Raw genomic sequence first — 27,970 nt, 5'->3', positions numbered from 1 at the left:
CTATAGAACTCAACTTTAATCTTTTGAGAAATTTTTAATTTACTGTTGTAAAATTCAGGAAAAAGATCTATTGATCGATCAATATAGATATGTCAAATACATATATTGACCAATATAAATATATGTATGTATTTAAATTTAAGGATAAATAAAGTGAGAGTACAACAGCCCAATTATTGGTTTTATAAAAGGTGAGAGCAAGTCACTGCCATTATAGGTGCTAGCTCTTACACCTATCATCAGCTATCCAAAGAGTAGTCCGACTACTGGCATTCAATGGGCATGGCAGCTCTCTTCAACTCTCCAATGAGTTTCAGGTCCAGAACATTTTCAGTCCTTGTCTTGTTTATCTGCTGATGAGGGGTTTCTAGGAAGATTTAGCAGTGCTTCAATTTTCTTAATATCATCCTTGGGTTGATTTTTCTGTAGGCTACTTTCAATTTCTTCAGGGAGGAGCTCAGTAATTTGTAATCTGGCTTTCCTATAATCAAAGAATGAAAAGAATATATCAAGTACTGTTCTGCTTCTTTAGTTCATAGAATTATTTTTTAAAATATAGCACTTGTCTTATTCTCCCTGCAACTTATGAGCAAACACTGTTCCTTGCACTTAAATACAATGACTTTCTTCTCCTGTTCCACTCACAAGCCAACTAGAATTTTCACATTACCAAGATGGCTATTGCTGCTGTGTCAGTAGAGTTCTTGCAGGAGCAACATGCAGGAGGTGAAGCACCCTAGCTAAGGTGTGAGCCTTGCAACCTGGTTATCCTCTTGCCCTCAGGATCAGGGTACATGAGTCCCCTGCCACTCTGTTAAACTCTCTATTGCCAGACCTTTCAGAAACTGCACAGAGGTTGTAACAATGGTAATCCTGGTACAGAAAAATCAGATGGGACAACACTATAGATGTATATATACACAAGGAATTAAAATCTAATTTCTAAATAACAGGTCAGTTATTATTCTAAACCAAGCATTACTGTCTTCCTTTCTTTAAGTGATTATCAGGGTCACCTATGACTTTCTTTTCAACTCTTTACAATCACACTTGACCATTTCTTCTTCCATATGTCTATAGCTAGTTTTCTACACTTTCTACTCACGACAGCAATTTTTTAGACTCTCACTTTGCTTGATTCCCCTAGAGAAGTAGACAAAGATTCTTATTTATTAGATTAATACTACTCAGAAATATATTTATTTATATTCTATACATTTTTGTTACTATTCCCTTCTGCCAAAGTATTCTTTCATTCTGATCATTGTTTTCGTTTTTACCCATTATTGAGGTTTTTCATTTCTGAATAACTGATCAACTTCTCTAATTTTCTTTTTTTATTGTAATAATATTATTTGTTCATATTTTTCCAAATGCTAATTCTTCCATACTACATATGTCAGATTCAAATAGTCAATATACTTTCCCTATCTTTCCAACTCCTTTCCCAAAGTTTTCTTTTTAGAAAAAGAAGTCTCTTATGATATCTAAGAACTAGAAATGAGGTAATGCTTTCAATTCTTCATAACATTAAATTTTACAGAAGTTTAAGTGCTTTATTCTAGAACCTACATAATCGCATATCCCATCCACTCTCTTAGTATGGAGAAGAGAACGGAACAAAACAAACATATATTGAATACTGTGGTGTGATTCTGCCCTTAGAATGACTGAGAAAACTGAGGGCTTAAAGTTAAGGAAAATATCTAAGATCATAGACTAATTAATAATCTAGCTAGAAGCATTGCTTTCAAGGTTTCATTGGCTCCAAAAATCAATGCTTTTTCTCCTATCCCACCTAAGTCATTAAGATACTGTTGTAATTGACTAGTTATCAATAATAGGAAAGGAACAAAGGGAAGTCAGGCCAGACATTATAGGTATGTCATTTGGGCAGCTTCACTAGGAAGCTGTAATTTCACACTCTCTGGGAGCCAACAAAGAGGAGACAGACACATGCCCAGTAAAGTTAAGGTGGCATAGGGAAGGTACTTGTCTGTCAGTCACACCTGGGAACAGAGATCTTTGGCCAGAATGGGCATGGCCATTGCAAGCCCACAAAAATTTGGGACTACATAATCTCCTAAACAAAGGAATTCTCTCTCTTGTTGCCTCTCTTGGCTTTCTAGCATTCGCCTGTGTTGCCTCCATAGACAAGTGGCCCTGAGGACCCCACATGCAATGGACTGATGGACTGCAGCAGGGAAACACAAGTTGAGCTGGCCTGATACTGAACTGGACTGTGCAGACGTGGAACAGAAACTCTCGACACTGGTTTTGATTTTAGCTCTACTGGAACCCAAGCTATACTTCTTCTATGACTGGACTAAGGGAAATGGGACTTTGGAAACTCAGGGATTTAATTCCACACTAATAAAAATCACTCATTCTCCCATTCAAATCTCAGAAAATTCCTCTTCTCAGGATATTGCAAGAAATCCACCCCCACGAAGGCCTAGTGGGGATGAGGACCCCCCACTTCCACCTGTAACACTTGGACAACAGTTCTACAGATATCAAGAATTCCCATGTCTCTGGGTGTGTTTAGCACAAATGGAAGTTTCGAATAAAAATCTGGGGGACTGCTTATCTACTCAACTATCAATGCAGCAGGTGCAGCAAATGTCATCTGAGGTACCCAGGAAGCTGAACCCTGACAATTATTTGTACAAGGAACACTAAATGGCAGCCCGTTATGTTGATCTTACAAAGAACCAGCATGAAGTCTGCTGTTAGTCCGACTACTGGCCCAGGGAATGACTACATGTAACCGATGAAAGTTTTCATCTTCCACAGTGGTACCCAGTCCATGTCCAGACACTACGTCTACCTAACTCCTCTGCATCCACAGCAAGAAGCAGAATCTTTTAAGTGGAGACTGAACATGTTCCACATTGTTTATAGATATATGTGTACACTGGGATACCACCTTTTACATAAAGCCAAGTAAAGTTCACTCACTGCTGTGCATTTTCTTTATATAATTTCCTTATGCAGTCAAAAATATAGGAAAAGAGAAAACATGCAACCAAAGGAAATTTACATTTTAACTTAAAAAAATGTATTTAAGGAAAGATCCTCATCAGATTAAAAATAAAATTAGTGTCTTCCATTTTTCTAATCTCCTTAATTAAAAAGATGAGAAGACCAGGTAGGGTACAAGTTGAAGAACTCAGTAAAAATAAACTTTTCTTTGAGCTGAATCGTTTAAGAGAACTGCACTATGAAAGGCCTAGTTTTAGCATGTTCCTCACCACTCTTCCAGTTTCAGCTCTTGGAGTATTTTTTTCTCCTTCTGTTTTCTCTCCTGAATCGTCTCACCACAGTACTTCTGGAGTACCATCAACAGGCTCCCAACAGGAGTACTGCGGAAGAAGCAGAGGGGAAGCTTAGGAAAAACAAGCCATTAGATCAGGCAAGATGTGAGCATCTCTGCTAAGACACGAGCAACACCAACTGAGCCACTTGTTTGCTGATAGGTACAGGAACATTTGACAATTAAAGTGTCCCTGTTGAATAAAAAAAAAAAAAAAAAAAAACCAAGATAATTTCCTTCATGGTCTGAACAACAGAGAAAAACAGTAACAGTATCTTCCTAAAAGTAAGTGACATACATCTGGTCTATAAATTGGCTGTTTTTAATGAAAAATTAACCAGGAAAATATATATTTGTGACAAGCTCTAGTAAGTAGCTATATACTGAAGGTTTCTCAGAATAAAGTTAATATCTAGAATGGCACCAGATCCTCTCAGGAGCAGGTATTTTTGGTTGGAGGAGGAATGCTACTAGCTTTTGGGGTTGAAGCCACCAAAACATCCTAAAATTGAATCTCACCCACAGTGCCAATAGTTATCTATTAAGAAACTGATTTACATAAAAATTATCACTGCAAGGAAGAGGGTTTCATTCTTGTTTTCTCAAAGAAAAGGATTTTTTTAAAAATGGCAGCATAGGTAAATGCCTGTACTCACCGTCTCCCACAGCCACATCAAAATTACAACTAAAATACAGAAAAACCATCATTCAGAACCACCTGAAATCTAGCTGAATGGAAGTCCTACAACTAGAAAAGTAAAGAAGAAAGCACATTGAGACTGGTAGGACGGGCGGAGACCTGGAATGGGTTGGTTCGACACCTACGTGTGGCAATTTTTTTAATCAGGAGGGATATCTCTGCTGCAGAGACCTCCTGTGAGGAGCAAAGAGTCCCAGCCCCACACCAGACCCCTCAGCCCAGGGTTCCAGTGCTGGGAAGAGAAGTCCCCATAACTGCAGGCTGTAAAAACCAGGCCTAGGGTGAGGTGGAAACCAAGTGGAGGAGAGTAATAGGGGGGGAAAGGGAGACATCTGTAATAATCTCAACAATAAAAATGTGTCAAAAGGGGTTTTTGGCTCTGATATAACTTAAATTTACTCTGGCTACAACTTAAGTAGGCTAATTTAAAAAATTATCTTTGCTAGGTGGAAATGATCATTGACAGATGAATGATGAAAATGTTAATACAATGGAATGTTACGCCACCTTAAATAAAGAGATCCTGTCATATGCTATAACATGGATGAATTTCAAGGACATTATGTTAAGAAAAATAAGCCAGTTACAAAAAGTCACATATGATTCCACTCATATGAGGTATCTAAAGTGTTCGAAATCATAGAAACAGAAAACAGAAAGGTAGTTGCCAAAGGCTGAGGGGCAAGGAGAGGAAGAATTAGTGTTTAATGGGTACTGAGTTCCAGTTTTGCTAGATTAAAAAGTTCTAGAGATCTGTTGCATAACAATCTATACTAATAATAGAGGAATATGCAAATTGTCCAGGACACCATCATAGTAACAACCAGCAGGCTGCGTGGGGCCACAAGGCCGGCAGGGGGGTTAGCGAGGGATGACCAAATGACTGAACAGCAAGCTGTGTGGGGCGACCAGGCTGGCGGGGGGGGGGGGGGGGGGGGGAGAAGTTGGGGGTGAGCAGGCTGGTGGGGTGGGAGCAGTTGGGGACGACCAGGCTGGGGTGGGGGGCAATTGGGGGCAACCAGGCCGGCGGGGGGGGGGGGGGGGCGGGAGTTGAGGGCAACCAGGCCAGCAGAGGGGGGCAGTTGAGGGCAACCAGGCCAGCAGGGGAGGCAGTTGGGGGCGACAAGGCCAGCAGGCAGAGGCAGTTAGGGGTGATCAGGCTGGCGGGGGGTTGGGGGCAGTTAGGGGCGATCAGGCAGGCAGGCAGGTGAGCAGTTAGGAGCCAGCGGTCCTGGATTGTGAGAGGGATGTCCAACTGCCGGTTTAGACCCAATCCCTGGAATCGGGCCTAAACCGGCAATCAGACATCCCCCGAGGGGTCCCGGATTGGAGAGGGTGCAGGCTGGGCTGAGGGGATTTCCACACACACACACACACACACACACACACATGAATTTCGTGCACCAGGCCTCTAGTGTGAATATACTTAACACCTATGAACTGTGTGATTAAATATGGGTAAGACAGTAACTTATTTTTCCCCCACAATGAAAATAGTTTAGTTTTGTTGCTAGCTTCAACAATTCTTATATTAAGAACCTGGTATATTAACAATACAACAAAAATAATGTCAGCAATAGATTATGAAATGCTAAATTCAAAAAAAATTTAGTTAAAAAAAATCCATAAATCTATAGTGTTACCATCCCCTGAAAAGGGGGTGGGAAAAGGGAGTGGGCAGGAGGAGGGGAAGGGAGAAACCTTTTGTTCAAGTGAATGCCATCTAAAAAGAACAGAAGAATGATGGAATAGCTAATCAATGTTTTGTCTTTGGAATAACTGATTACAGCATGAATCCTTAAAAATCACTAGAAGCAGCTGGAAAACAGGCTATTCACTGACTTTCACTCCCACAGAGTACTTAACCAGAATGGGAAAAAGATACCTATGCAGTAGAAAAATGTATTAGATACCCAATATGCATGCAGAATTCTAAAAAGTCTCCCTAAATTATCCTATCCTGATACCCCAACTGTGAATATGATGAGATATTATGCCCATGATTGTATTACATTACATGGTAAATTGATTTTACAGACATAATGAAGGTTATTAATCAGCTGAATTTGAGTCAGTCAAAAAGGAGATTATCTGTGTGAACCCTTTCCAAGCAAAGCTTTCTCTGGCTAGTGTTAGAGTGGAAATCAGAGAGATTTTTTTTTTAACATTTTTCAGTTTAATTTCTAATACAATAAATATAAATGATATAATTCACAAAAATAAAAGCACTTGGAGGCCCTCCATTATTGTTAAGTGTGTAAAGGAATTCTGAACACAAACCTTTGTGAACCACTGGTCCAAAACATGAAGAAGTTACTGTGGATCTCAGCTTGAAACTGAAGGGCCAGGGCCAAATGGTGGGCATTCAGACCTCTCTTGGTATTGATCGATGTCATCTATTACATAACATTTATTGAATGTTTGCTATCTGCCAGGAAGGTGAGGCTTGGTGTATTGTCAGGAGCCAGGTCATGGGAAGCATTAGGTACTTGGCCAGGGTTTTGATTTTACCTGAAGGACTTCAGTACAATGGTTGCAATACCATTATTAGCAAGACCACAAGGTCCTGCTTCTTCTGAGCTCCAGCACCAGGGCGAGGCTTTGGGGGACCCAGACACATACGAGGAGGAACTGGACTGTCTGGCATCAGGGCAGGAACTCGAAGGTGGCTTTCTCCCAGACGGAGGTGCTGGCAGGGATAATTGTTCCTATGCTGCGACTGCCCCAGTCAGGGCTGCTGGCAGCCATTTCTCAGTCAGAGATTTGAAGCATGAAAAGCATTCAACATGCTGGTTGCTAGTTTGAACATGGAGGGATACTGTGAGTTGGAATGTGAATGCCAATAAGGACTTCCCTCTTATTGCCACAAGGATTTTGTCAACAACCTGGTTTGGAAACAGATTCTCCCATAGAGCCTCAAGATAAGAGCCTGACTGGCCAATACCATGATTTTTGGCCTTGTGAAACCTTCAGCAGAGAACCCATTCAAGCCTACCCAGACTTCTAACCTACAGAACTATGATATAATAAATGGAACTTTTCTACATTAAAGGAATCTAAAAAGACACAATTACTAAATGCAATATACAAATGGATCCTGGGTTTAAAAAAACTTATATACACATAATATTGTAATAATTAAAAACTTTTGAATATAGAACCTATCTTAGATAACTGTATTGAACCAATGCTAAATGATGCAGTGTGATATCACTGGACAATGTTCTTTTTTTTTTTTTTTTTTTTTTTTTTTTAGGAAACGGTTCATTGGACAGAAGAATCTTCAGTGGATGGGATGTCATGGAAGCCAAGAAAAGACAGAGTTTCAAGACGGTGGAATTAGCCCTGGCTGGGTCGCTCAGTTGGTTATGTTGTAGGCAGTTAGACAGGAGCAGAGCAAGGATGATAGACCAGGTACAGAAGGTGTCAGGGTGGAAAGTCCTAGGGGACTTAGCCTCCAGGGTGACTTTTCCTCCCTTAGCATATCAATGGTCCTGCAGTTTGGAACCCTTAACCTTTCCTCCCTCGAGATAAGATCTAGGCCTCAATTGTATTTCAGCTCCAGGCCCAGAAAAGCAACAAAACCAGACCACAACCTCAGCTGGTTTGGCTCAGTGGATAGAGTGTTGGCCTGTGGACTGAAGGGTCCTGGGTTTGATTCCAGTCAAGGGCCAATGCCTGGGTTGCAGGCTTGATCCCCAGTAGGGGGCATAATCAATGATTCTCTCATTGATGTTTTCCACTCTCTCCCTCTCCCTTTGTCTCTGTAGTCCAGTAATGGCGAACCTATGACACACGTGTCAGAGGTGACACACGAACTCATTTTTTTGGTTGATTTTTCTTTGTTAAATGGCATTTAAATATATAAAATAAATAACAAAAATATAAATCTTTGTTTTACTATGGTTGCAAATATCAAAAAATTTCTATATGTGACACCGCACCAGAGTTAAGTTAGGGTTTTTCAAAATGCTGACATGCCGAGCTCAAAAGGTTCGCCATCACTGCGTAGTCAATAAAAAAATATATTTGGAAAAAAAAAAAAAAAAAAGACAAAACCCCATGGCTTGTACACTGGACCAACTACATTGAATAATGACCTCCTGCCCTGGCACCAACCAATCCATCAGTGGAGACTTAGACCCTAGCATATTGGTAGTCATGTGGTTTGGACCAAGACCCCCTCCCTTTCCTCCCCAGAGATACCATCTATACCTCAGGTTCTATTGCAGCTCCAGGGCCAGAAAAGCAACAAAACCAGCCTCAGGACCAGCTGCGTTGAATAATGACCCTTTGCCCTGGGGAAAACCAATCAATCTGAGGACACATAGATCCTGAAAGGGGAAAACTGCTGAATATTCTATTGAGACCTTCCCCTGAGACCTCCCCTAAACTCTCCACCCTTAAAACCCTTAGGATGGAGGGCCTAGTGTATTCTCCCTCCCAAGAGCAGGCCCTCTTGTCTTTCCCTTTCCCTTCTCCCTCCCCCTCTCTGCCCCAGGCATGTTACCATTAGCTTCCTCACTCCCAAGCTCCAAGGGCCCTTCCTTTACCTCTATAACTTGTTCCTGAAGCCCTTTTCTTCTAGGAATTGCTCCTTCTTCCTCTGTGATTTACCAAATAAATGTTCTCTTACAGTTTAGGTCTTGGCTCTGAATTCTTTCCTAGCCAGAACCCAAGTATTTACCCAGTTGGTAAATATCTCCTCCTCTTCTATTTTCAGGGAAAGTTTGTGTAGAATTTACATTATTTCTTCTTTAAGTAAATTTTTCAAAACTTTATCAGTGAAGTCATCTAAGCTTTCTTTTTTGGAAAGTTTTAAACTATAAGATATATATATATATTTATATATATATATATATATATATATATATATATATATATATATTTTTTTTTTTTTTAATTTAGGAGAGGAAGGGCGAGGGAGAGAGATAGAAACATCAATGATGGGAATCATTAATCGGTTGACTCTTGCACGCTCTTACTGGGGATTGTGCCCTGACCAAACCGTGACCTCCTGGTTCATAAGCGATGCTCTACCAACTACTGAGCAACACCAGCTGGGCTAAGATTGATTTTTTTTTTTTTTAATACACGTGGACTATTTGGATTGTTTGTTTCTTCCTCATGAGCTTTGGTAGTGTGCAACTTTTAAGGAATTTGTCCATTTCAGCTGAGTTGTAGGATATCTATATATATAAAAGCCTAATATGCTAAGTGTCCAACCGTTCAACCAGTCACTATGATGTGTACTGGCCACCAGGGGGCAGACGCTCTGACCAGTGGGTTAGCTTGATGCTGGGGACTGGCTGATCCGGACTGGGCGAGACAGGCTGGACATGCCCTGGAGCCCTCCTGCAGTCCCTCCCCAGCCGGCCGGCCCTGATCAGCCTCAATCGGTACTGGGCAAGATGGCCCCAATCAGCCCCAATCAGACTGGGCAAGACAGGCCGGACACGCCCTGGAGCCCTCCCGCAGTCCTTCCCCAGCCTCTAAAATATTTCTTCTAATTAATTTGCTTTCAATGTGCACGGATTTGTGCACCGGGCTCCTAGTAAGGGCATAAAATATTCCCTAATATTTTTTTTCATACTTTACATGACCTCAGGATCATCAAGTTGTCCTCCTTTTTATTCCTATACTAGAGGCCCAGTGCACGAATTCATGCACAGTTGGGTTGCTCAGGATAGCCTGCAGGAATCAGGCCCCAGCTTGAGCCCCCAGCCTTGCAGCCCCAGCTTGCATACCCAGCCCTGCAGCCCCGCCTAGCACTCTGCCTTGGCCTGGCACTGCCCCCTCACCTGTTCCACCATCCGGCCTGCAGGGTGATTGGTTGAGACTGGGCCCCCTGCCCGGCTCCCTCAGTGCTTGGGACCTGGGCGGCAGCTCTGCCCCTCACCGCTGGTCACCATCTGCAGGGTAGACGGCAAGGCAATCGGGCCCACGCTCGCACCAGCCTTGGTCTGGTGCCGCCTGCTCACCTGCTCCACCATCCTGCTGTGTTCCTGCCCTTGTCAGGACCCATAGGGGCTGGCAGCACCTCCACTGCCCCCTGCTGCCAGCACCTCATCGCCGATGCCCGCCACGTTCGACACCACCCCAATGGTCAGTGCACATCATAGCGAGCGGTCGAACCCCCAGTCAAACTCCCAAGGGGACAATTTGTATATCAGGCTTTTATTATATAGAATTGATCATTTGTTTTCTCTTTTTTACTTGATTGGTCTAGTTAGCAGTTGATTAATTAATCTTTCTAAAGAACTTGATATTGATTCCATAATGTTTCTGTATTGATTTTGTTTTCAATTTTATTAATTGTAACCTCTCATCTTTATTATTTTCTTCCTTCTGCTTGTTTTGAATTTAATTTACTTCCTTTTACTAACTGATTAAGATGAAAGCTTAGATTACAGTGGGGCCTTGACTTACAAGTTTAATTCATTCCGTGATGGAGCTCGTAACTCAAATTACTCGTATGTCAAAACAAAAAGTGAACGAGTGAGACACGTGATGCTGGGCTGATGTTGTGGCGTTAACTGTGACGTTCGCTGCGCCAACTAGTGGTGGGGTATCTGAAACTGGCTTGTAACCCGAATTTTAGCTCACAACTCAAAGCAAAAAATCGGCCGAGAGACGGCTCGTATCTCGAAAAACTCGTTAGTCGGGACACTCGTAAGTCAAGGCCCCACTGTATTAATAATGACTTTCCTTCTTTTCTAAGACGACATAGGGGAAAATGTTAAAAAGTTAAAACAGTAAAATTTATGCTGTGTTTAGTGTCACTGAAGATAAAACTGCATTCTACATATAGGGTTATTTGTTCAATTTAGGCCCTTGTCAGGAACTAACTAAATCTTGCTTTCAAAAGGCCATATTAAATGTTTCTCTTTATCTATGTAATTCAGAAAGGTCATAAGGATAAAGCACACCATAAAAGAGTTATAAAATTCTTGGCATTATACACTTTTAAAAAAGAGCATTTTTTTCAGAGCATACTAAAAACCAGCATCTGCCTAATATGGAATTTAAATTACTTTGAAGAAACGCCAAGGGACCAAAAAAAGGAGGGGTGGGGCTTTCTTTACATACCAAATCTATCACAGCCATCAACTTATAATGTAAGTACATCTGAAAGGAAGACCTCCATAAATGATGATAGTTTATGTTAGTCAAAGCATGGATACTTAAATACACACACACAGAAATGGTCTATCAAGCCCTGGCCGGTTTGGCTCAGTGTATAGTCGGCTTGCGGACTGAAGGGTCCCGGGTTCGATCCAGTCAAGGGCACATGCCCAGGTTGCAGGCTCAGTCCCCAGTGGGGGGCGTGCAGGAGGCAGCCATATCAGTGATTCTCTCTCATCATTGATGTTTCTATCCCTCTCTCCCTCTCCCTTCCTCTCTGAAATCAATAAAAAAATATATTAAGAATATATGTGTGTGTGTGTGTGTGTGTGTGTGTGTATGTATATATATATATATATATATATATATATATATATATATATACACAAAAACAAAACAAAAACAAAAATGGTCTATCAGGTCCTAGTTGGTTTGGCTCAGTGCATAGAACGTCAGCCTGCAAACTGAAGGGTCCCAGGTTTGATTCTGGTCAAGGGCACATGCCTGGGTTGTGGGCTTGATCCCCAGTAGGGGGAGTGCAGTAGGCAGCCGATCAATGATTCTCTCGCATCACTGATGTTTCTATCTCTCTCCCTCTCCCTCTCCCTTCCTCTCTGAAATAAATAAAAATAAAATTAAAAATGGTCTATCAGCAAGAACAGCTTGGAGGTATGACTCATCTACCATAAATTCAACTCTTTAAAGTGTATAATTTAGTGTTTTTTCATGTATTCATGCAATTACCACTGTTAACTAATCCCAGAACATTTTCATCACCCCCAAAAGAAAACTCATACCTATTAGCAGTCAATGGGCTGCTTCCCACATATACACCCTGACCAGAGATTGAGCTGGCAACCTGGGCATGTCCTCTGGCCAGGAATCCATCAGCTACCTTTCAGTGCACAGAATGACCCTCAACCAACGGAACCACACTGGTCAGGGCACATATTTGCCTCTTCTAGATACTTCATATAAGTAGAGTAGTACAACATGTGGATTTTTGTCCTGGGTTTAATCAAGGATTACTCATATTGTGGTGTGAATCAATACCTCATATTTTTATGACTGAATATTATATAGTATAGTTATACCACATTTTGTTTATTTATTGTCACTGGACAATGTTCTTATCCTGGGAGATACACACTGATGTATTTAGGGATGTAGAATTATGAGGTCTCAAATGGTTTAATTGAAAAGAAAAGGAAATATACACACATTCACATATATAGAGAGAGATGGACAACAAGTATGGCAAAATGTTAACAATTGGTGAATTTAAGTGAAGGGACATATGGGTGTTCAATGTATTAATTCATTCAATGTACTTTATTGTAGGTTCAGAATTTTCGAAAGTAAAAAGTAAGACTTTTTTTAATTAAACTAAACAAAGCTGAAACTTTTTTAATAGAATGTGCTTAATTTTCTTATTCCTTTTTCCTGCTCATTATAAGGACCTTTGTTCAAACTATAAATAGTTTCAGATGTTCGTGATATTTAAAGAGTTTTCACCCAATGAAAACTGGAAGTAAATGAATAATTGGGGTAGAATTAGAATTGGAGAGTCAAAGTTACTACCAATATAAGACTAGAGATCTTTGTTCTTTAGAAATGAATGAGATGTTTAACAGGCCAGGCATTAATGAAAGTTGTGTTAATTCAGAATCAAACCATGTTAACACTTACCCTAGCAAGGCGCCAACTATGCCACCAGCTACGAAACCAGGCAGACCTAAATTTATTCTAAAAAGGCTTCCTGTGACAGCTATTTAAACAAACACAGAAAACAAACACAGAAAAACAGTATTATTAAGTCATCTTTAAGCACTAGAATTCTATTTTAAAATTATTTCTTCTATAAAAAGGACATAAATACCTATAGTAAGCTTTCTGACCCCAACATTAATATACTACTACAACGTAGACTTTCTGAGTTTAAAATGCTAATATAGCTAGCGTCTCTTCTATTCTGCAGGTTCAAAGAAAGAAATTTTCCTTTACAAAACTAATTCCTCAGTGTGTTCCATGGATCCAACCTCTTCTCATTTTGCTTCATTTTTGTCTGCCTCCCCCTTAAAAATCTGTAATCTCTTCACTTCCACCTTTCATTTCTTCCTTCTTCAAGGAAAGCTTTCCCCAGATAAACAAAAACCGCTGCAGCTTATGCCTTCCCCCTTTCTGTACTGCCAGGCTACACCTCTCAGGCAGGCCTTAAAACGTGCATCTGGCTTACCATGCCACCTGGTGGCTGCTGCACATGTACTGTTTCCTTCCTACTAAGATTGTACATCCAAAACGGTCATTCATTCTCCCCTTTTACTATGTACAACACAACTAATGGCATCTGAGGTGACAACATTTTTAAATATAACACTTGTGTCCTAGCAGGGTTAGCTTAGTGGGTAGAGCATCAGCCTGTTGACTGAAGGGTCCTGGGTTCAATTCCGGTCAAGGGCACATGCTCAGGTTGAGGCAGCCGATCACTGATTCTCTCTCATCATTGATGCTTCTATCTCTTTCTCCCTCTCCCTTCCTATCTGAAATCAATTTAAAAAAAATAGAAAGAAGGAAAGGAAGGAAGGAAGGAAGGAAGGAAGGAAGGAAGGAGGAGGGAGGGAGGGAGGGAGGGAGGGAGGGAGGGAGGGAGGGAGGGAGGGAGGAAGGAAGGAAGGAAGGAAGGAAGGAAGGAAGGAAGGAAGGAAGGAAGGAAGGAAGACTGATTAAGTAGGGGCTGAACAAAATTAGTTCTGGGGGTGGGGAAGGTGGGTTCAAGAAGAGGGACCAGCCCTAGCCAGTTTGCCTCCGTGGATAGAGTGTTGGGCTGCAGACCAAGGGGTCCCAGGTTAAATTTTGGTCCAGGGCATGTACCTTGGTTGCAGGCTTCTCCCCAGCCCAGGCCCCGGTCCAGGCACATGCAAGAGGCAACCAATGTGTTTCTCTCACATTGATGTTTCTCTCTGTCTTTCCCTCTCTCTTTCACTCTTCCTAAAAATCAATGGAAAAATATCCTCAGGTGAAGATTAGCAAAACAAAAAAAAAAAGAAGAAGAAGAGGAGGGACCAACACATGTAAAGCAAGAATATCCTGGGTTTAGGAAATCCAAGTAGATTCATAAGCCTGAAGCAAGAGTGGTGCATGGGGCCAGATCAAGAATCAACATTACAGTGATGGGAAACTGCGGGAGACTCTCAAGCAAAAAGTATTATGATCATATTCATATTTTAAAACTAAGACAACAGAGGAGGTGGAATGACAAGATTAGAAACAGGGAAAACCTAATAGTAGCAGTAGAAACAAAGAGAAGGTGAGAGAGTGCATATATATTTAAGGAATATAAATGATTGGTCGATAGGAAGTTTGGAAAGAAATAAAGGGAAGAGCCATCATTACTTAATTTCCACTTTTAGAATTTAACAGAGTAGACAACAGAGAATATAACAGAAGAACCAAGAATGGAAGTGGGGGGAGGAAGACAAGAATTTGGTTTGAATATAAACATTTGAGCCTTCAGAACATGTAAACTGTCCACAAGGTCAAAAAGGGCAAGTCCTAGCTACTTCAATGATATTAATGTCTATTTCTAATTTCATATTTAAAAATGTTTTCATTGCCGAAACCGGTTTGGCTCAGTGGATAGAGCATCGGCCTGCGGACTGAAAGGTCCCAGGTTCGATTCCGGTCAAGGGCATGTACCTGGGTTGCGGGCACATCCCCAGTGGGAGATGTGCAGGAGGCAGCTGATCGATGTTTCTCTCTCATCGATGTTTCTAACTCTCTATCTCTCTCCCTTCCTCTCTGTAAAAAATCAATAAAATATATTTTAAAAAAAAAATGTTTTCATTAAAATGTTAAGTTCAACCCTAGCCAGTTTGGCTCAGTGGGTAGAGCAGTGGCCTGTGGATTGAAGGGTCCAAGGTTCAGTTCCAGTCAAGGGTAATGCCCAGGTTGTGGGCTTAATCCCCGATATGGGACGTGCAGGAGGCAGCCAATCAATGATTCTCTCTCATCACTGATGTTTCTATCTCTCTCTCCCTTTCTCTTCCTTTCTGAAATCAATAAAAAAAACACATTTAAAAAAATGTTAAGTTCAAAATATATATACACGTGTTTGTCTGTGCATGTATAGGACACATAGAGAAAGAGAGAGTATACTCAAAATAGAGCACAAATGATAGAGTAAATGGGCTAAAATATTAATAGCTGAATCTCTGTACTAAAGGGTACTGATCATGGTGTTCCTTGTATCATTTTTATTTTTGTAACTTTCTATAACCATGAAATTATTTCCAAATTAAAAGAAAAAAATGTATGTGCAATATATGTGGGTTTTTGTATGTGAGAGAATGTACATAAGTTAGTGTCTGAGTATATACGGCAGGTAACTTCATCTACATTTCTGAAAATAATACTTTAATACAGTAAGCCCTCCCTATCACGGTTCCACATCTATGGAGTCAATCAACTGCAGATTGAAAATATTCGGGGGGGAAAATCCCAGGAAATTCACAAAAGCAAAAGTTGAGTTTGCCACACGCGGAGCACTATGTTGAATCCACGCGAATGAAGTGATGGGCAGGCATACCCTGTAGCCCACGTGTAAACACCGTGCCAGTTTACATAAGGGACTTGAACATTTTCAGAGTTTGGTATTCACAGGAAGGGGGGAACCAGAGGGGAATAATGTCCTGGAATCAACCCCCCACAGATACCAAGGGATGGTTGTACTTTTGTTGTTGTTGTTGTTGTAATTATCTACCAGAGGCATAGAGCTTTAAAATAAAATCCAAACTCTTACCATGAAAAAGCTGGCCCCTTTCTACTGTACCTCACCAATTTCATCTCAAGCCACTCTTACCCTCATTCACCCCGCTTCTGAGAAACATTCCCTCTGCCTAGGCTACACTTCTTCGCAAGTCTTGCTCCTTCCCTTTCTTAAGGTTTTGGCTTCAATGTCACTTCCTCAGAAAGGCCTTCTCTGATCACTCTGTCCACTTAGATCCCACTGCCCCGCCTATCTGGTACTTTCCATCATAACCACCTGTTTTTTCCCATATACGTTAGACCAGGGGTGGGCAAACTTTTTGACTCGAGGGCCACAATGGGTTCTTAAACTGGACCGGAGGGCCGGAACAAAAGCATGGATGGAGTGTTTGTGTGAACTAATATAAATTCAAAGTAAACATCATTACATAAAAGGGTACGGTCTTTTTTTTTCAATAGTTTTATTCATTTCAAACGGACTGGATCCGGCCCACGGGCCGTAGTTTGCTCACGGCTGCATTAGACTGTAACACTCCATGAAAGCTCAGACCTTATCTGCTTTGTTCACCAAGTGTACCAAGGATTAAGCCTAATACTCTCTATACTAGTACATTTTGCACGAATGTTGAATAAGCCAACTAAAGAATTCAGCAGCTGTGACTTAGGTCCTGACATATTTCCCAAACCATATTTGAGATTGAAAAACATAAACAAGAACAAACATGTCTTACCTCCTGCGATGATAAAATGGCTTAGGGCATTTTTATCTCGGTATACACTTAGACCAGTGTTCACTGTGCTGGAGAGACGACAGGAAGAGGAAAACATAATTTGAAGCATAACCCATTTACCTTCTGGAATGCACCTTTCACTAAAGACATCTGTATTATTTCAGAAGAGCCTACTACACCCATCCCTGGCCCCAGTCTAGTCCTGACCTGTGTCTCAGACTGCTAATATAACACGGGCTTTAGGAGGACCTTCTACTACAGAAGGAACAAATTCGGGAATAGTCACTTAAAAAGAGAAGCGTAAGGAAGAGTTTTGCAGAGTTTCTCTTACTAAGAAACCTTGTATCTATTTTGATACTAGTTGGTTCACCTCCATTCATCAATGGGAAAACTACAACCGGACCAGTCTTCTACACAGATAACACTATTGGGGAAAAGGTATTATGAATCACTTTCATGTAGGTGTTCAGTTTTCATAATCCCACTTAAAAGATGTGCTGATAAAAGAATACCAAGACCCTGTGTCACAATTCAGAGAGAACTTACTTGAATATAGTCACAAACACTGCAGTTCTCCAGCTCCAGCGCCAGCCGTATCGGATGAAGCCTCGCGTGGCAGCACGATGTGCAGATTGCTAAAGTTAATAAAAAGGCTGTGAGGTTCCAAGACACCTTGGTACTTTCCTTATTCTAAAACTGTGGTGGAGGAATGTCAGCTATGGATTAGGCAGGGACACCTAAACAGAAACAATAGAAAATCTGTAAAATATCATTCATTCAGTATTGTAGCTTAAGCAAAAGTCCAAGGTGCATCCTATTCTATCAGGAGATAGAAAAGAAACTAAGAATTTGCCAGTGTCAACCAAGTAATCCATTAGTTAAATATCACTGAGAATCTACATAGCAAACACCACAACAGCTATAAAATCAGTATTAGATATGATTTTTCCCCCCCAAGAAATCTTGATGAGGCCCTGGCTGGGTAGCTCAGTTGGTTAGAGGATTGTACACACCAAGGTTGCAGTTCAGTCCCCGGTCAGGGCACATGTAAGAATCAATCAATAAATGCATAAATAAGTGAAATAATGAATCTATGTTCCTCTTTCTCTCTCCCCCTGCCCCTTCCTCTGTCTGTAAAAATCAATAAAAAAATTTTTTTAAAGAAATCTTGGGGACAAGAAAAACATAAAGAACTGAGTAAGTGGTATATTAAAGGGTAAGGATTAAAGTAATACATATGTGTAGGAAAGGAGCAGAGGAAGGAAAAAAACATAATTTACTGACCACATTCTATGTAAAAGTTGTGTTAACATATTACCTCATTTAATCTTTTTTTAAAAAAATATATTTTTATTGATTTCAGAGAGGAAGGGAAAGGGAGAAATAAAAACATCAATGATGAGAGAATCACTGATTGGCTGCCTCCTGCATGCCTCCTACTGGGGATCAAGCCCGCAACCCAGGCACGTGCCCTTGACCAGAATCAAGCCCGGATGCTTCAGTCTGTAGGCCGACCCTCTATTCACTGAGCCAAATCAGCTAGGGCACCTCATTTAATCTTTACAACATTTTCTTCAGGCAGGTATTTTAATTTTAACTAAAGTATATAGAGGAAGTTTCTAACCAATAAGGAATAAAGTCAGAATTGGGAGGTAGGTTGTCTGTCTCCACAGTCCATTGTTACTAGACCAAAATTAAAACAGATCTGGTATCTACCTATATAAAAGGCTAATATGCAAAGTGTCCCCACAGGAGTTCGACTGGGAGTTCTATCACTTGCTATGACGTGCACTGACTACCAGGGGGTAACGCGGAACAAAGGAAGGCCCTGGCCAGCAGCCGGCAGCCAGGGAAGGGAGGCCCTGGCTGGAAGCCAGAAGGCCCCAATTGGCCCTGATCACCGGCCAGGCCAGGGGACCCTACCCATGCACAAATTTCATGCACTGAGCCTCTAGTAATATATAATATTGTGAGAATAAATATTTCTGGATTTTTAGAGAATCTGAGAGAATCTCTGATTCCAAACTACTATATGATATTGGGCAAGTCAAAACCACTCTGAAGCTCTAGCTGGTTTGGCTCAATGGATAGAGCCTTGGCCTGCAAACTGAAGAGTCCCAGGTTCAATTCCAGTCAAAGGCACATGCCCAGGTTGTGGGCTCGATCCCCAGTAGGGGGCATGCAGGAGGCAGCCAATCAATGATTCTCTCTCATCATTGATGTTTCTATCTCTTTCTTCTTCCTTCCTCTCTCTGAAATCAATAAATATATTTAAAAGAAAAACACTCTGAAAAGTATCTGTATGAACACATGGCTTTTAAAAAGTAGGTAGATATAGATGTATATAGGAATGTGTATATGAATATAAATATCACACACATGTCCTGTGTCTGCCTAGGGCTTAGAAGTCATGACATCTCAGTAGCAATGACCATACTTAGCACCAAATCTTGGTTTTTAAGTACCATTTTCCACTAAAAAAAAATAACTAGAGGTCCTTGGTGAAATGGCTCATTCCGATTTGAAAAGTAAAGCAATAGTCAGGAGCACCTTGCTGTGCCAAGAAGTAAAGGGGCGCTCAAAGGATGATGGGACATAGCAAAAGGACACAGGGTCTAGTTTGAAAGGGTTCCAACTGTCCACATGTAGGCCAATTTGGGTATTAAAATAAATGATAATGGATTATAAACCTACAGAATAAAATAAGAAACCAGGAGTCCACTCTGAATAAATTAAATAGAGAGATAAATAAATAGAGAGAAAATGAAAGCTCTTGCTGTTAGTAGAATACTAACCAATAAATGTAGATGGGATGATAGAATTAGAAAATGGCCATTTGGCAACCACCACAGCAATAACTGTTTTAACATAAGAATCATTATTGAATGCTAAAGCTAGAAGGTAGACGTTTGATGAAAAATAGGATATTTGCATAGTCTCAAAGTATCTAATAAGTAGTCTTTTTTTTAAAAAATATATTTTATTGATTTTTTACAGAGAGGAAGGGAGAGAGATAGAGAGTTAGAAACATCGATGAGAGAGAAACATCGATCAGCCACCTTCTGCACATCTCCTACTGGGGATGTGCCCACAACCAAGGTACATGCCCTTGACCGGAATCGAACCCGGGACATTTCAGTCCACAGGCCGACGCTCTATCCACTGAGCCAAACCGGTTTCGGCCTAATAAGTATTCTTAAGGTAACAGAGGGTAGTGGTTTTCAACCTTTTTCATTCCATGGCACACATAAACTAATTACTAAAATACTGCAGCACACCAAAATATGTATTATATTTGTTGCTGATCTGACAAAAAATAAAAAGGTATAATTTTTATTCATTCACATTGAATGACTTTATTGTTGTTGGCCGTTGTCATTTTTTTAATTTGACAACCTAAAGGAAAAGAGGTCAGTGCCCCTGACTAAGTAGTCAGGTATTGCATGTTTTAAAAATTCTTGCGGCACACCAGTTGATACAGGGGAAGAAACAGTAATTTTGTGGTGGATAAACCTTGCAGAGATAATCTTAACCAAGTGTCTAAAGTAAACATCACCAGTAAAGGGACAAACAGGTAGCATGGACTGTGATATATATTTCCTAAGAAGGATACAACATCAATTCAAGGGTATTCCTATTAAAACACATAACCAGAATCTAATCATGAAAAAATAAAAAATAAAAAAATCAAACAAATCCAAATAGAGGGAAATTCTACAAAATATATAACCCACAATCTTCAAAAATGTCAAGGTCAAGAAAGTCAAAGAAAGACAGAGAAACTTCCAGATGGAAGGGGACTAGAGAGGCATGACAGGCAAATTCAACATTTGAATCTAGTATTAGATCCTGGCCCAGAAAATCTTATTTATTTACTTACTTTTCAAATAGATGATATTAATGGGACAACTAGCAAAATTTACATAAAGTTTATAGGTAATATATACTTTTTTTTTTTTAATTTTTTATTTTATTGATTTTTTACAGAGAGAAAGGGAGAGAGATAGAGAGCTAGAAACATCGATGAGAGAGAAACATCAATCAGCTGCCTCCTGCACATCCCCCACTGGGGACGTGCCCGCAACCCAGGCACATGCCCGCAACCCAGGCACATGCCCCTGACCGGAATCGAACCTGGGACCTCCCAGTCCGCAGGCCGACGCTCCATCCACTGAGCCAAACCGGTCTCGGCGATAATATATACTCTTATCAGTATAAATTTCTGATCTGCAAAATTATTTAAGAGATGTCCCTTTTTTCAGGAAATAATGTTGAAGTATTCATCCTGTCTATAACTTACTCTCAAGCAGTTCACACACAAAAATAATAGTAGGCATTACACAAAGGAAAAATAATAAAGAAAATAAGAGGTAAAATGTTAACATTTGGAGAATCTGGGTGAAAGGTATGTAGGAATTCTTTGTACTTTTTAGTTTATGTCTGACATTAATTTTTAAAAAAACAAAAACTCTCTGAGGTATAACTTCCTCACTAGCACAACAGAATTAATACACAGACCTAACAAATGAGTTACTACCCTATAAGCTATAAAGTTATAAATGTTAATTATTGTTTTAGTGTGAAGTAGGGTACTCCATGGAGGATTTGTGAATAGGATAAATATGCCACAACTGAGCCTTCATGATTTAGCAGATCAGAAATCTTTTTCAGAAAATAGAGCTATAGCCTGGGCCGCTATGGCTCAGTTGGTTGGGTGTTGTCCCATGCACCAAAAGGTTGTTTTGATTCCCAGTCAGGGCACATGCTTGGGTTATAGGCTCAATCCCCAGTAGGGGGCGTGCAGAAGGCAGCCTCTAGATCAGTGATGGTGAACCTATGACACGCGTGTCAGAGGTGACACGCGAACTCATTTTTTTGGTTGATTTTTCTTTGTTAAATGGCATTTAAATATATAAAATAAATATCAAAAATATAAGTCTTTGTTTTACTATGGTTGCAAATATCAAAAAATTTCTATATGTGACACGGCACCAAAGTTAGGGTTTTTCAAAATGCTGACACGCAGAGCTCAAAAGGTTCGCCATCACTGCTCTAGATGTTCCGCATTCACGTTGATGTTTCAGTCTCTCTCTCCTCTAAAAATCAATAAAAATATTTAAATTTTTAAAAAGAAAGAAAATAGAACTATTGTGGTGATCTCTTCCAAAGATAAGTGGTCTGCCAGGCCATGTGTATGCACATTAGCACTAGTACTTCCATTGTTACTAAGGATAGACTTTGTTTCTTTACTCTGACATCCTTAACCCTCCCAACCTACCACCTAATTGAATAAGTCTAAAGTGAATTGCTAAATTAGTGTGCCCTCAAATAAATTTAGAACACCAGTACCTACCACAGCATCAAACCGGTTATAATAAACTTCTGCTTGGCTCTGCTCAATGTAGCGTTGTTTAGCATGTATAAAAGCTGGTACTCCCCCATATACCCAGCCAATGATGCCTCCTGTAATGGCTGCCTTATAAATATTCTCAAGTTCCTTTGAATTTCTCTGCCGTTCACTAAAACATCAACAACAACAAAAGTTTGGGATTAGTATATGCATACTGCTCTCCAAAAGATAGTATGATAAGAATTATCCCAAAGGCTAACACAACCACATTTTAAATTATGGGCTGAACCAATTAAATCCTCTGATGCATTAAATAGTGCAGTTATAAGTAACTCAAATTTCAGCCAAAACTAATTTATGCTGTTAGAAATTAGGCTGGTTACTCTTGGGAAGGTAGTGACTGAAAGGGGCACAAGGGGAGCTTCAGGGATGCTGGTAACAAGTCTCTTCGTGTTGGGTTTATAAAAACCCACTGATCAATATACTTATATGTTTTTCTAGATGCATTTTATACTCCAATAAAAAGGTTTTTGTGGAGTTTTTTAAAATATATTTTTACTGATTTCAGAAAAATGAGAGGGAGAGACAGAAACATCGATGACAGAGAATCATTGATTGGCTACCTCCTGCCACTGGGAATTGAGCCTGGGTTGCTGGAATTGAACTGTGACCTCCTGGTTCATAGTTTGATGCTCAACCACTGAACCACTCTGGCCGGGCTAAAAAAGTTTTTTTTAAAGGTGCTTTTATTTAATGACTATTACAACTCTACTATACCTTCTAGAAAGAGGAAGAATTTGAGTTGGATGTAGAGATCAATATTTCTTTTTTTTAATTTTAAGCTTTTTTTAAAAAAAATATATTTTATTGATTTTTTACAGAGGAAGGGAGAGAGCTATAGAGTTAGAAACATTGGTGAGAGAGAAACATCTATCAGCTGCTTCCTGCACATCCCCCACTGGGGATATGCCCGCAACCCAGGTACATGCCCTTGACCGGAATCGAACCCGGGACCTTTTAGTCCGCAGGCCGACGCTCTATCCACTGAGCCAAACCGGTTTTGGCAATTTTAAGCTTTTAAAAATTACACACATATGGAATTTTAGGTCAATGTATGCAAGAATGAAATCTTAGATGTATAAGAAAAAAATTTTAAACCCTATCTTTTTTAATACTTCAGGTTTTATGACTGTTAACTGACCCGCAGTCAGGTCACAGGCAATGTGAACCTTGGTTTCCTCATCCATGATGGAGGGGAGCATGAAAGTTACACTAAATTATCTTTCACATTTCTTTCAGCTCTAACATTCTGTGGTTTATAAAGCTGATCAAAATAACCTCTTCTGTTATATACTACATAGGCTCTATCACAAGTATCTCAAATATTGGAAGGACTGATGAATGAGAAAGGCTAACTCATCTTTAAAATAAATATGATGAGCCCTAGCTGGTTTGGATCGGTGGATAGAGCATCAGCCAGCGGACCAAAAGGTCCTGGGTTCGATTCCGATCGAAGGCACTCCAGGGCACGTACCTTGGTTGCAGGCTCTTCCCCAGCCCACCCCCAGTTGGGGCTCCTGCAGGAGGCAACCAATCGATGTGTTTCTCTCCCATCGATATTTCTCTCTGTCTTTCCCTAACTCTTCCACTCTCCCTAAAAAAAAAATCAATGGAAAAATATCCTCAGGTGAAGATTAACAAAGAAACAAAAACAAATTAAAATGATGAGCCCAGCAGGAGTGGCTCAGTTGATTGATTGTGTCATTCTATGCACTGAAAGGTTGCCAGTTCCAGTCAGGGCTCACAGGGAAGGCTATTTATTGATCAGTGAGTGTGTGTGTGTGTGTGTGTGTGTGTGTGTGTGTGTGTGTGTGTGTCTCCCTTCATCTCTCTAAGCATGTCCTCCGGTGAGGATTAAACAACAACAAAAAGATGATAAAATCTAAACGTAGTTATTAAATATAATTCTGCCAACTCCCTTGCCCCAACTATATACCTCTTAGCAACATAATAAAGCTTCAAAGTTAATTTAACCATTTGACAACACAGTGTAGTATTGTAAAAAAAAAAAACTTCATGAAAGGGCAAACTTTTCACCAATAACTGATGAATAGATTAAATGAATCAAAGAATGAATGAAATATCTGGAGTTTTTCATTAAAAGTAATTCAATTCAAAGGATTATACCTTATTCTGAAACTTTCTTATGTGTTAACCCAGCTGATATCTTTTATATGATGATGACACAAGTGGTGCTATTTTACACATTCCTTATGTGGCAGAATAAAAATTTTACAACTCTCCGCCTATCTCTCCAACTTCCACCTTTTGGCAGGGAGGGGAGCTACTGGTCATGAAATAGAGACGTTTGGGATCAAGTGAAATCCAAAAAAAAACCAGTGGAGTGGGATCCTGCAGATATGGGTTCCAGAGTCAATTATGACACTAATTAGTTCGGTCCCGTTCCTCTAATCTGCAAAACCAGGGTATTACACTAAAACTATATTCCCTTAATATGCCTTTAAGCTCTGACTTATGAATCTTACCCTAATCGTTTGAAAGTCGTCCTGTCACCTACACAACTTCCAAATGGACATGACAGGATGCAAGCTCGGGGTGCAAACACAGGAAGCCCAAACCCCATTTAAAAACAAACCACACCACCCTGTGGTCCTCAGCCCCGGGATAACCCAATGCTGCAGCCCCGCCCAGACCCCAAGCACTGTTACTCTTTGGCAAACAGCTCCCGGAGGCGGTCCCATCCAGACTCCAGGGGCTGGGGTCCTGGGATGTATGGAGACGGTAGCTTCTGGTCCTCCACAAGGACCTCCGGGTCGGCGGCTACAGAACTGGCGGCCACGGCCTCCGCAGCAAAGACCCGAGGGAAAGGACCCAGCGTCCAGAGGATGCTCCTTGGCGCCCGCGGCCGCTGCTCCATGGCCGTCCCCGAACCTGCGGACAGACACCAGCTTGGTGATCGGGCCTCTCGGGGACGCCGAGGGAGGACAGCCAGGAGAACTGCAAGAACGAGAGGGTGAACGCCGGTGCCTGGCTGCGAACTTCTCCACGTCACGGGTCCTGACCATCGGAACCCGGGTTCACTTTGGAGGTCCTTGGACACACGAGACAGGAAGTCCTGCCCCAACCAGGGCAAAGGCCAAGGGGCGGGGCGACGGCGACAGCACTTCCGGTCGGAGGCGGGACGGAACTCAGGAGTCCGGAAGTAAGTTAGCGGCGAGTAGCCACGCTCAGCGCCTCTGGCCCCGCCTCCGGCCCCGTCTCCGAGGGCTACGAGGGCTCCGCGTCCTGGGGTCTCTGGCTGGTTCCAGGGGCAGATGTGGTCGCAGATTGGCATAATTTAGCGTATTTAAACACCAGAAAACCCACAGAGATGAATAGGAAAGTGCAATAGTCAATACAAGTGGAGCACGGAGAGAGGAATTTTGTGCAAAAACAAGCTCAACCCACCCTATCCCGGCAGGAGGAGCCTCCTGGGCTAGGTCCACACACACTCCTGCAAGTTCTGGTTTCCAGAAGGACCGGAGGCATGGAAGAGAAGTCAGGTACGCTGAGATTGCAGAACACTGTTTTGAATAGTCAGCTTTGGGCAGTTCCTCACAAGATGATGCATCCTCCCCCCGCCACGCCCCCGCCCTTAGTTCCTATACCTACTGCTTCTCACAAGACAGGACAGTTTCTGGAATTTCCAGCAGGTGTGCGTTTGATAGTGCAGCAATAATTTTCCATCAGTGCAGCCTCTGCTAACATATGCTTCGAAGTAAAGTTTTTATTAAAATGCACGTCTTAAAAATAGTCTCATCGGGTGTGTGTGCTTCCATTTAATCTCTGCTAGCAACCCAATATAGCCTCTTATATTTGCCAATCCCTACCCTTCCTTTATTCCTTTCTAGATGCAATTCAGCGCTTCTACACCCCTTATTAAATAGAATTCTGGAATTTAATAGCTGGTGTGTAGAGCAAGAGCAGAGCAGACTTTTTGGACACTTTACAAGAATCCAGTGTGGAATCACTGTCAGCCATGGCTATTATGTCAAGCATCATGATGCCCAGAACTGAGGTAATGGGGTGAAACAAGAATGCCCTTAGGGTGGTCCTGGAACGTCCCAAAACACAAGGCTGAACCCTCAGATAAGGACTTCATCTGGACACTGATATGAGTGGGACCCCCACCCGCTGTGGCCTCTAAGAACTCAGAGCTTCCACCATTTGACGCTTAAGCTTGGCTGTACCAGGAGTCGCACTTGGAGCCCGAAAGGACTTCTGCTCCACCAGACCATGTCGCCCCTGTAGCTGCCTGGCTTGAGCCCTAAGCCTGCCTCTCCATCCACAGCCCCCACCAGTGATCAGGACTTTGCATGGGGTGTTTACTATGCTCCTTGCTATGCTTGCTCTATCGTATAAGCTCCCCTTTCCTCCGTGTAACCTGTGTGTAACCCTCTTAGCTCCTTGGGGAGGTCTCCTCTAATAAAGCTGGCATTGTGGAAAGACACAAGCATGTGTGACCCCTTTTGGGGATGCTCCCTTGCTCACTACAGCTGGAATTTCATAGGTAAGTCCAGAGAAATGACAGACTAGACTAGCTGAATTAGTGACAATGCCAGAAAGATTTCTTTGGTGTCTGGGAGACAGGATTAGATTCAGCTCCCATCATCACACTTACTACATTGCATCACAACTTTCTATTCGCTGTCTTCGTAGACTAGCTTTGAGGTCAGAGACCACATATATTCATCTCCATGTGCAGGACCCAGCACAGAATTCAGATCCCCTGACTCCTGGCTCTGGCTCTAGGTTGCTGATTATCGCATATAGGCTCAGGTGGGCATCAGTATAAAGTCCTAAGGCCTGAAAGCCCAAGAAAATGGATGTGCACTCTTTATAGTCTACATGTAGAAAAAGCTAAATGCTTAAGATGCTTGATCCCATAATCATTCTGAGATGAGGGAAGACTTGGAGCTGCTGGGCAGGTGTGTTGGGCAGATACTAGTGAATTTATACCCAACTCACATGTTGCCAGGACTCCCTACCTTGTAGGTGCAAAGGAAGTCATATTGACTGCTGGAAGCCAATTCCAGCATGACAGAAGGGCTGAATCCGGGAATGGCTGATGGCATTTCCCCAAACCTGAAAAGGGATGATTGCTTGCTGCCAGACAGTTCAGGGCATCTTAATCTATATGTTATTGCCTCCTACTGGCCAAACACCTGAACAGCCGAAGGCTAATTCCCCCATTCTGTCAATGGACTCTGTATAGAAACCCTGACCCTTTGAAGTGTATATCTCTACCTCGCCTCAGGACAATTTGTGTTAATAAAAAGCATGGGGTCCTGAGACAAGATCTTAGTTTCCTTTAAACTAGGCTCCTCTGACCCCCAGATGCCTTTCAAAATTATATTTCGACTCTCAACTCCTATTTAATCTATGCACAGCCTTCTCCAGATTCCATAACCCTTCTTGATGCCAGAACAAACCGGGCATTAAGCAGCAAATTTCACTAACTCCATAGCTGCCTTTCCCTTTGGGTAACTGGAGTTTCATTTGTAAGGTTCCCTTTGCCAGCCAGTACCTCAAGAAGTTCCTAGAACCTTGGCCACTGCTTAGTTATTTCATCTCAGCTCCTAAGTATCTGTCACGCTTCCACACTCCTGTTTCTGCAAGCCCCTGGGTTTTACTCTCTTTTACCACCAGGGAAATACTCTCCTTACTCTGTGGTCTGCTTTTTGAAGGGTCTCAGAGCAATGATAAACCAAAAAGTGTTCTGAGGTGTAGGTGGGCCACTCTGTTTAACATACAGCTCTCTCCTCCCCAGGATGTGCATTTGCCACCAGAAAAAAGGAGTCCAGGAAGGATTTCAGTACAGTCACATTGTGCCTGGAACTACCATTCTCCTCCCCTTAGTCCTCATTGCTGAGTTCTGCTCATAGAACTCAATAACATCTTCCCCCATCATGAACCTTCTCCCA

The 27,970-nt window shown here is 41.5% G+C and overlaps 2 protein-coding genes across 3 annotated transcripts in view; one reads left to right on the top strand and one right to left on the bottom strand.

The window, feature by feature from the left end:
• Positions 1-7,676, top strand: part of CD80 (CD80 molecule) — a 50,288-nt gene extending 42,612 nt beyond the window's left edge. Inside the window, exon 7 of one of the 2 annotated variants that reach the window (XM_036350678.1) lies at positions 7,273-7,676. The gene's annotated coding sequence lies outside the window, so the exon portion shown is untranslated. Of the gene's footprint in view, positions 1-2,129; positions 2,969-7,272 lie in introns of those variants that run through there. The other variant, XM_036350679.1, reaches the window with a different exon arrangement.
• Positions 15-25,358, bottom strand: TIMMDC1 (translocase of inner mitochondrial membrane domain containing 1). The gene is made up of 7 exons (XM_036350677.1): positions 24,716-25,358; positions 21,990-22,155; positions 17,183-17,271; positions 16,637-16,704; positions 12,831-12,909; positions 3,255-3,365; positions 15-481 (listed from the first exon to the last, which is right to left on the bottom strand). Exons 1-7 carry the CDS (start codon positions 25,339-25,341, stop codon positions 331-333), a joined length of 1,290 nt encoding a protein of 429 aa, XP_036206570.1. The 5' UTR covers positions 25,342-25,358; the 3' UTR covers positions 15-330.
• Between the last annotated feature and the right edge of the window lie 2,612 nt (positions 25,359-27,970).

Source organism: Myotis myotis, unplaced genomic scaffold, assembly GCF_014108235.1.
Source record: "Myotis myotis isolate mMyoMyo1 unplaced genomic scaffold, mMyoMyo1.p scaffold_m19_p_2, whole genome shotgun sequence".
In the NCBI taxonomy this organism is placed as follows: Eukaryota; Metazoa; Chordata; class Mammalia; order Chiroptera; family Vespertilionidae; genus Myotis; species Myotis myotis.
Note: the sequence above shows the minus strand (reverse complement) of the source record. Positions and strands in the feature narration are given on the sequence as shown.

What these genes read in the sequence shown, in the direction of transcription:
- TIMMDC1 (XM_036350677.1), bottom strand. Translation starts at nt 25,341, where the DNA reads ATGCCAATCTGCGACCACATCTGCCCCTGGAACCAGCCAGAGACCCCA. An exon ending in CGGGAGCTGTTTGCCAAAGA is followed by an intron (nt 22,156 to 24,715) that starts GTAACAGTGCTT and finishes TTGATGTTTTAG; the next exon opens with TGAACGGCAGAGAAATTCAA. An exon ending in ATAGTTGGCGCCTTGCTAGG is followed by an intron (nt 3,366 to 12,830) that starts GTAAGTGTTAAC and finishes CTTCTTCCGCAG; the next exon opens with TACTCCTGTTGGGAGCCTGT.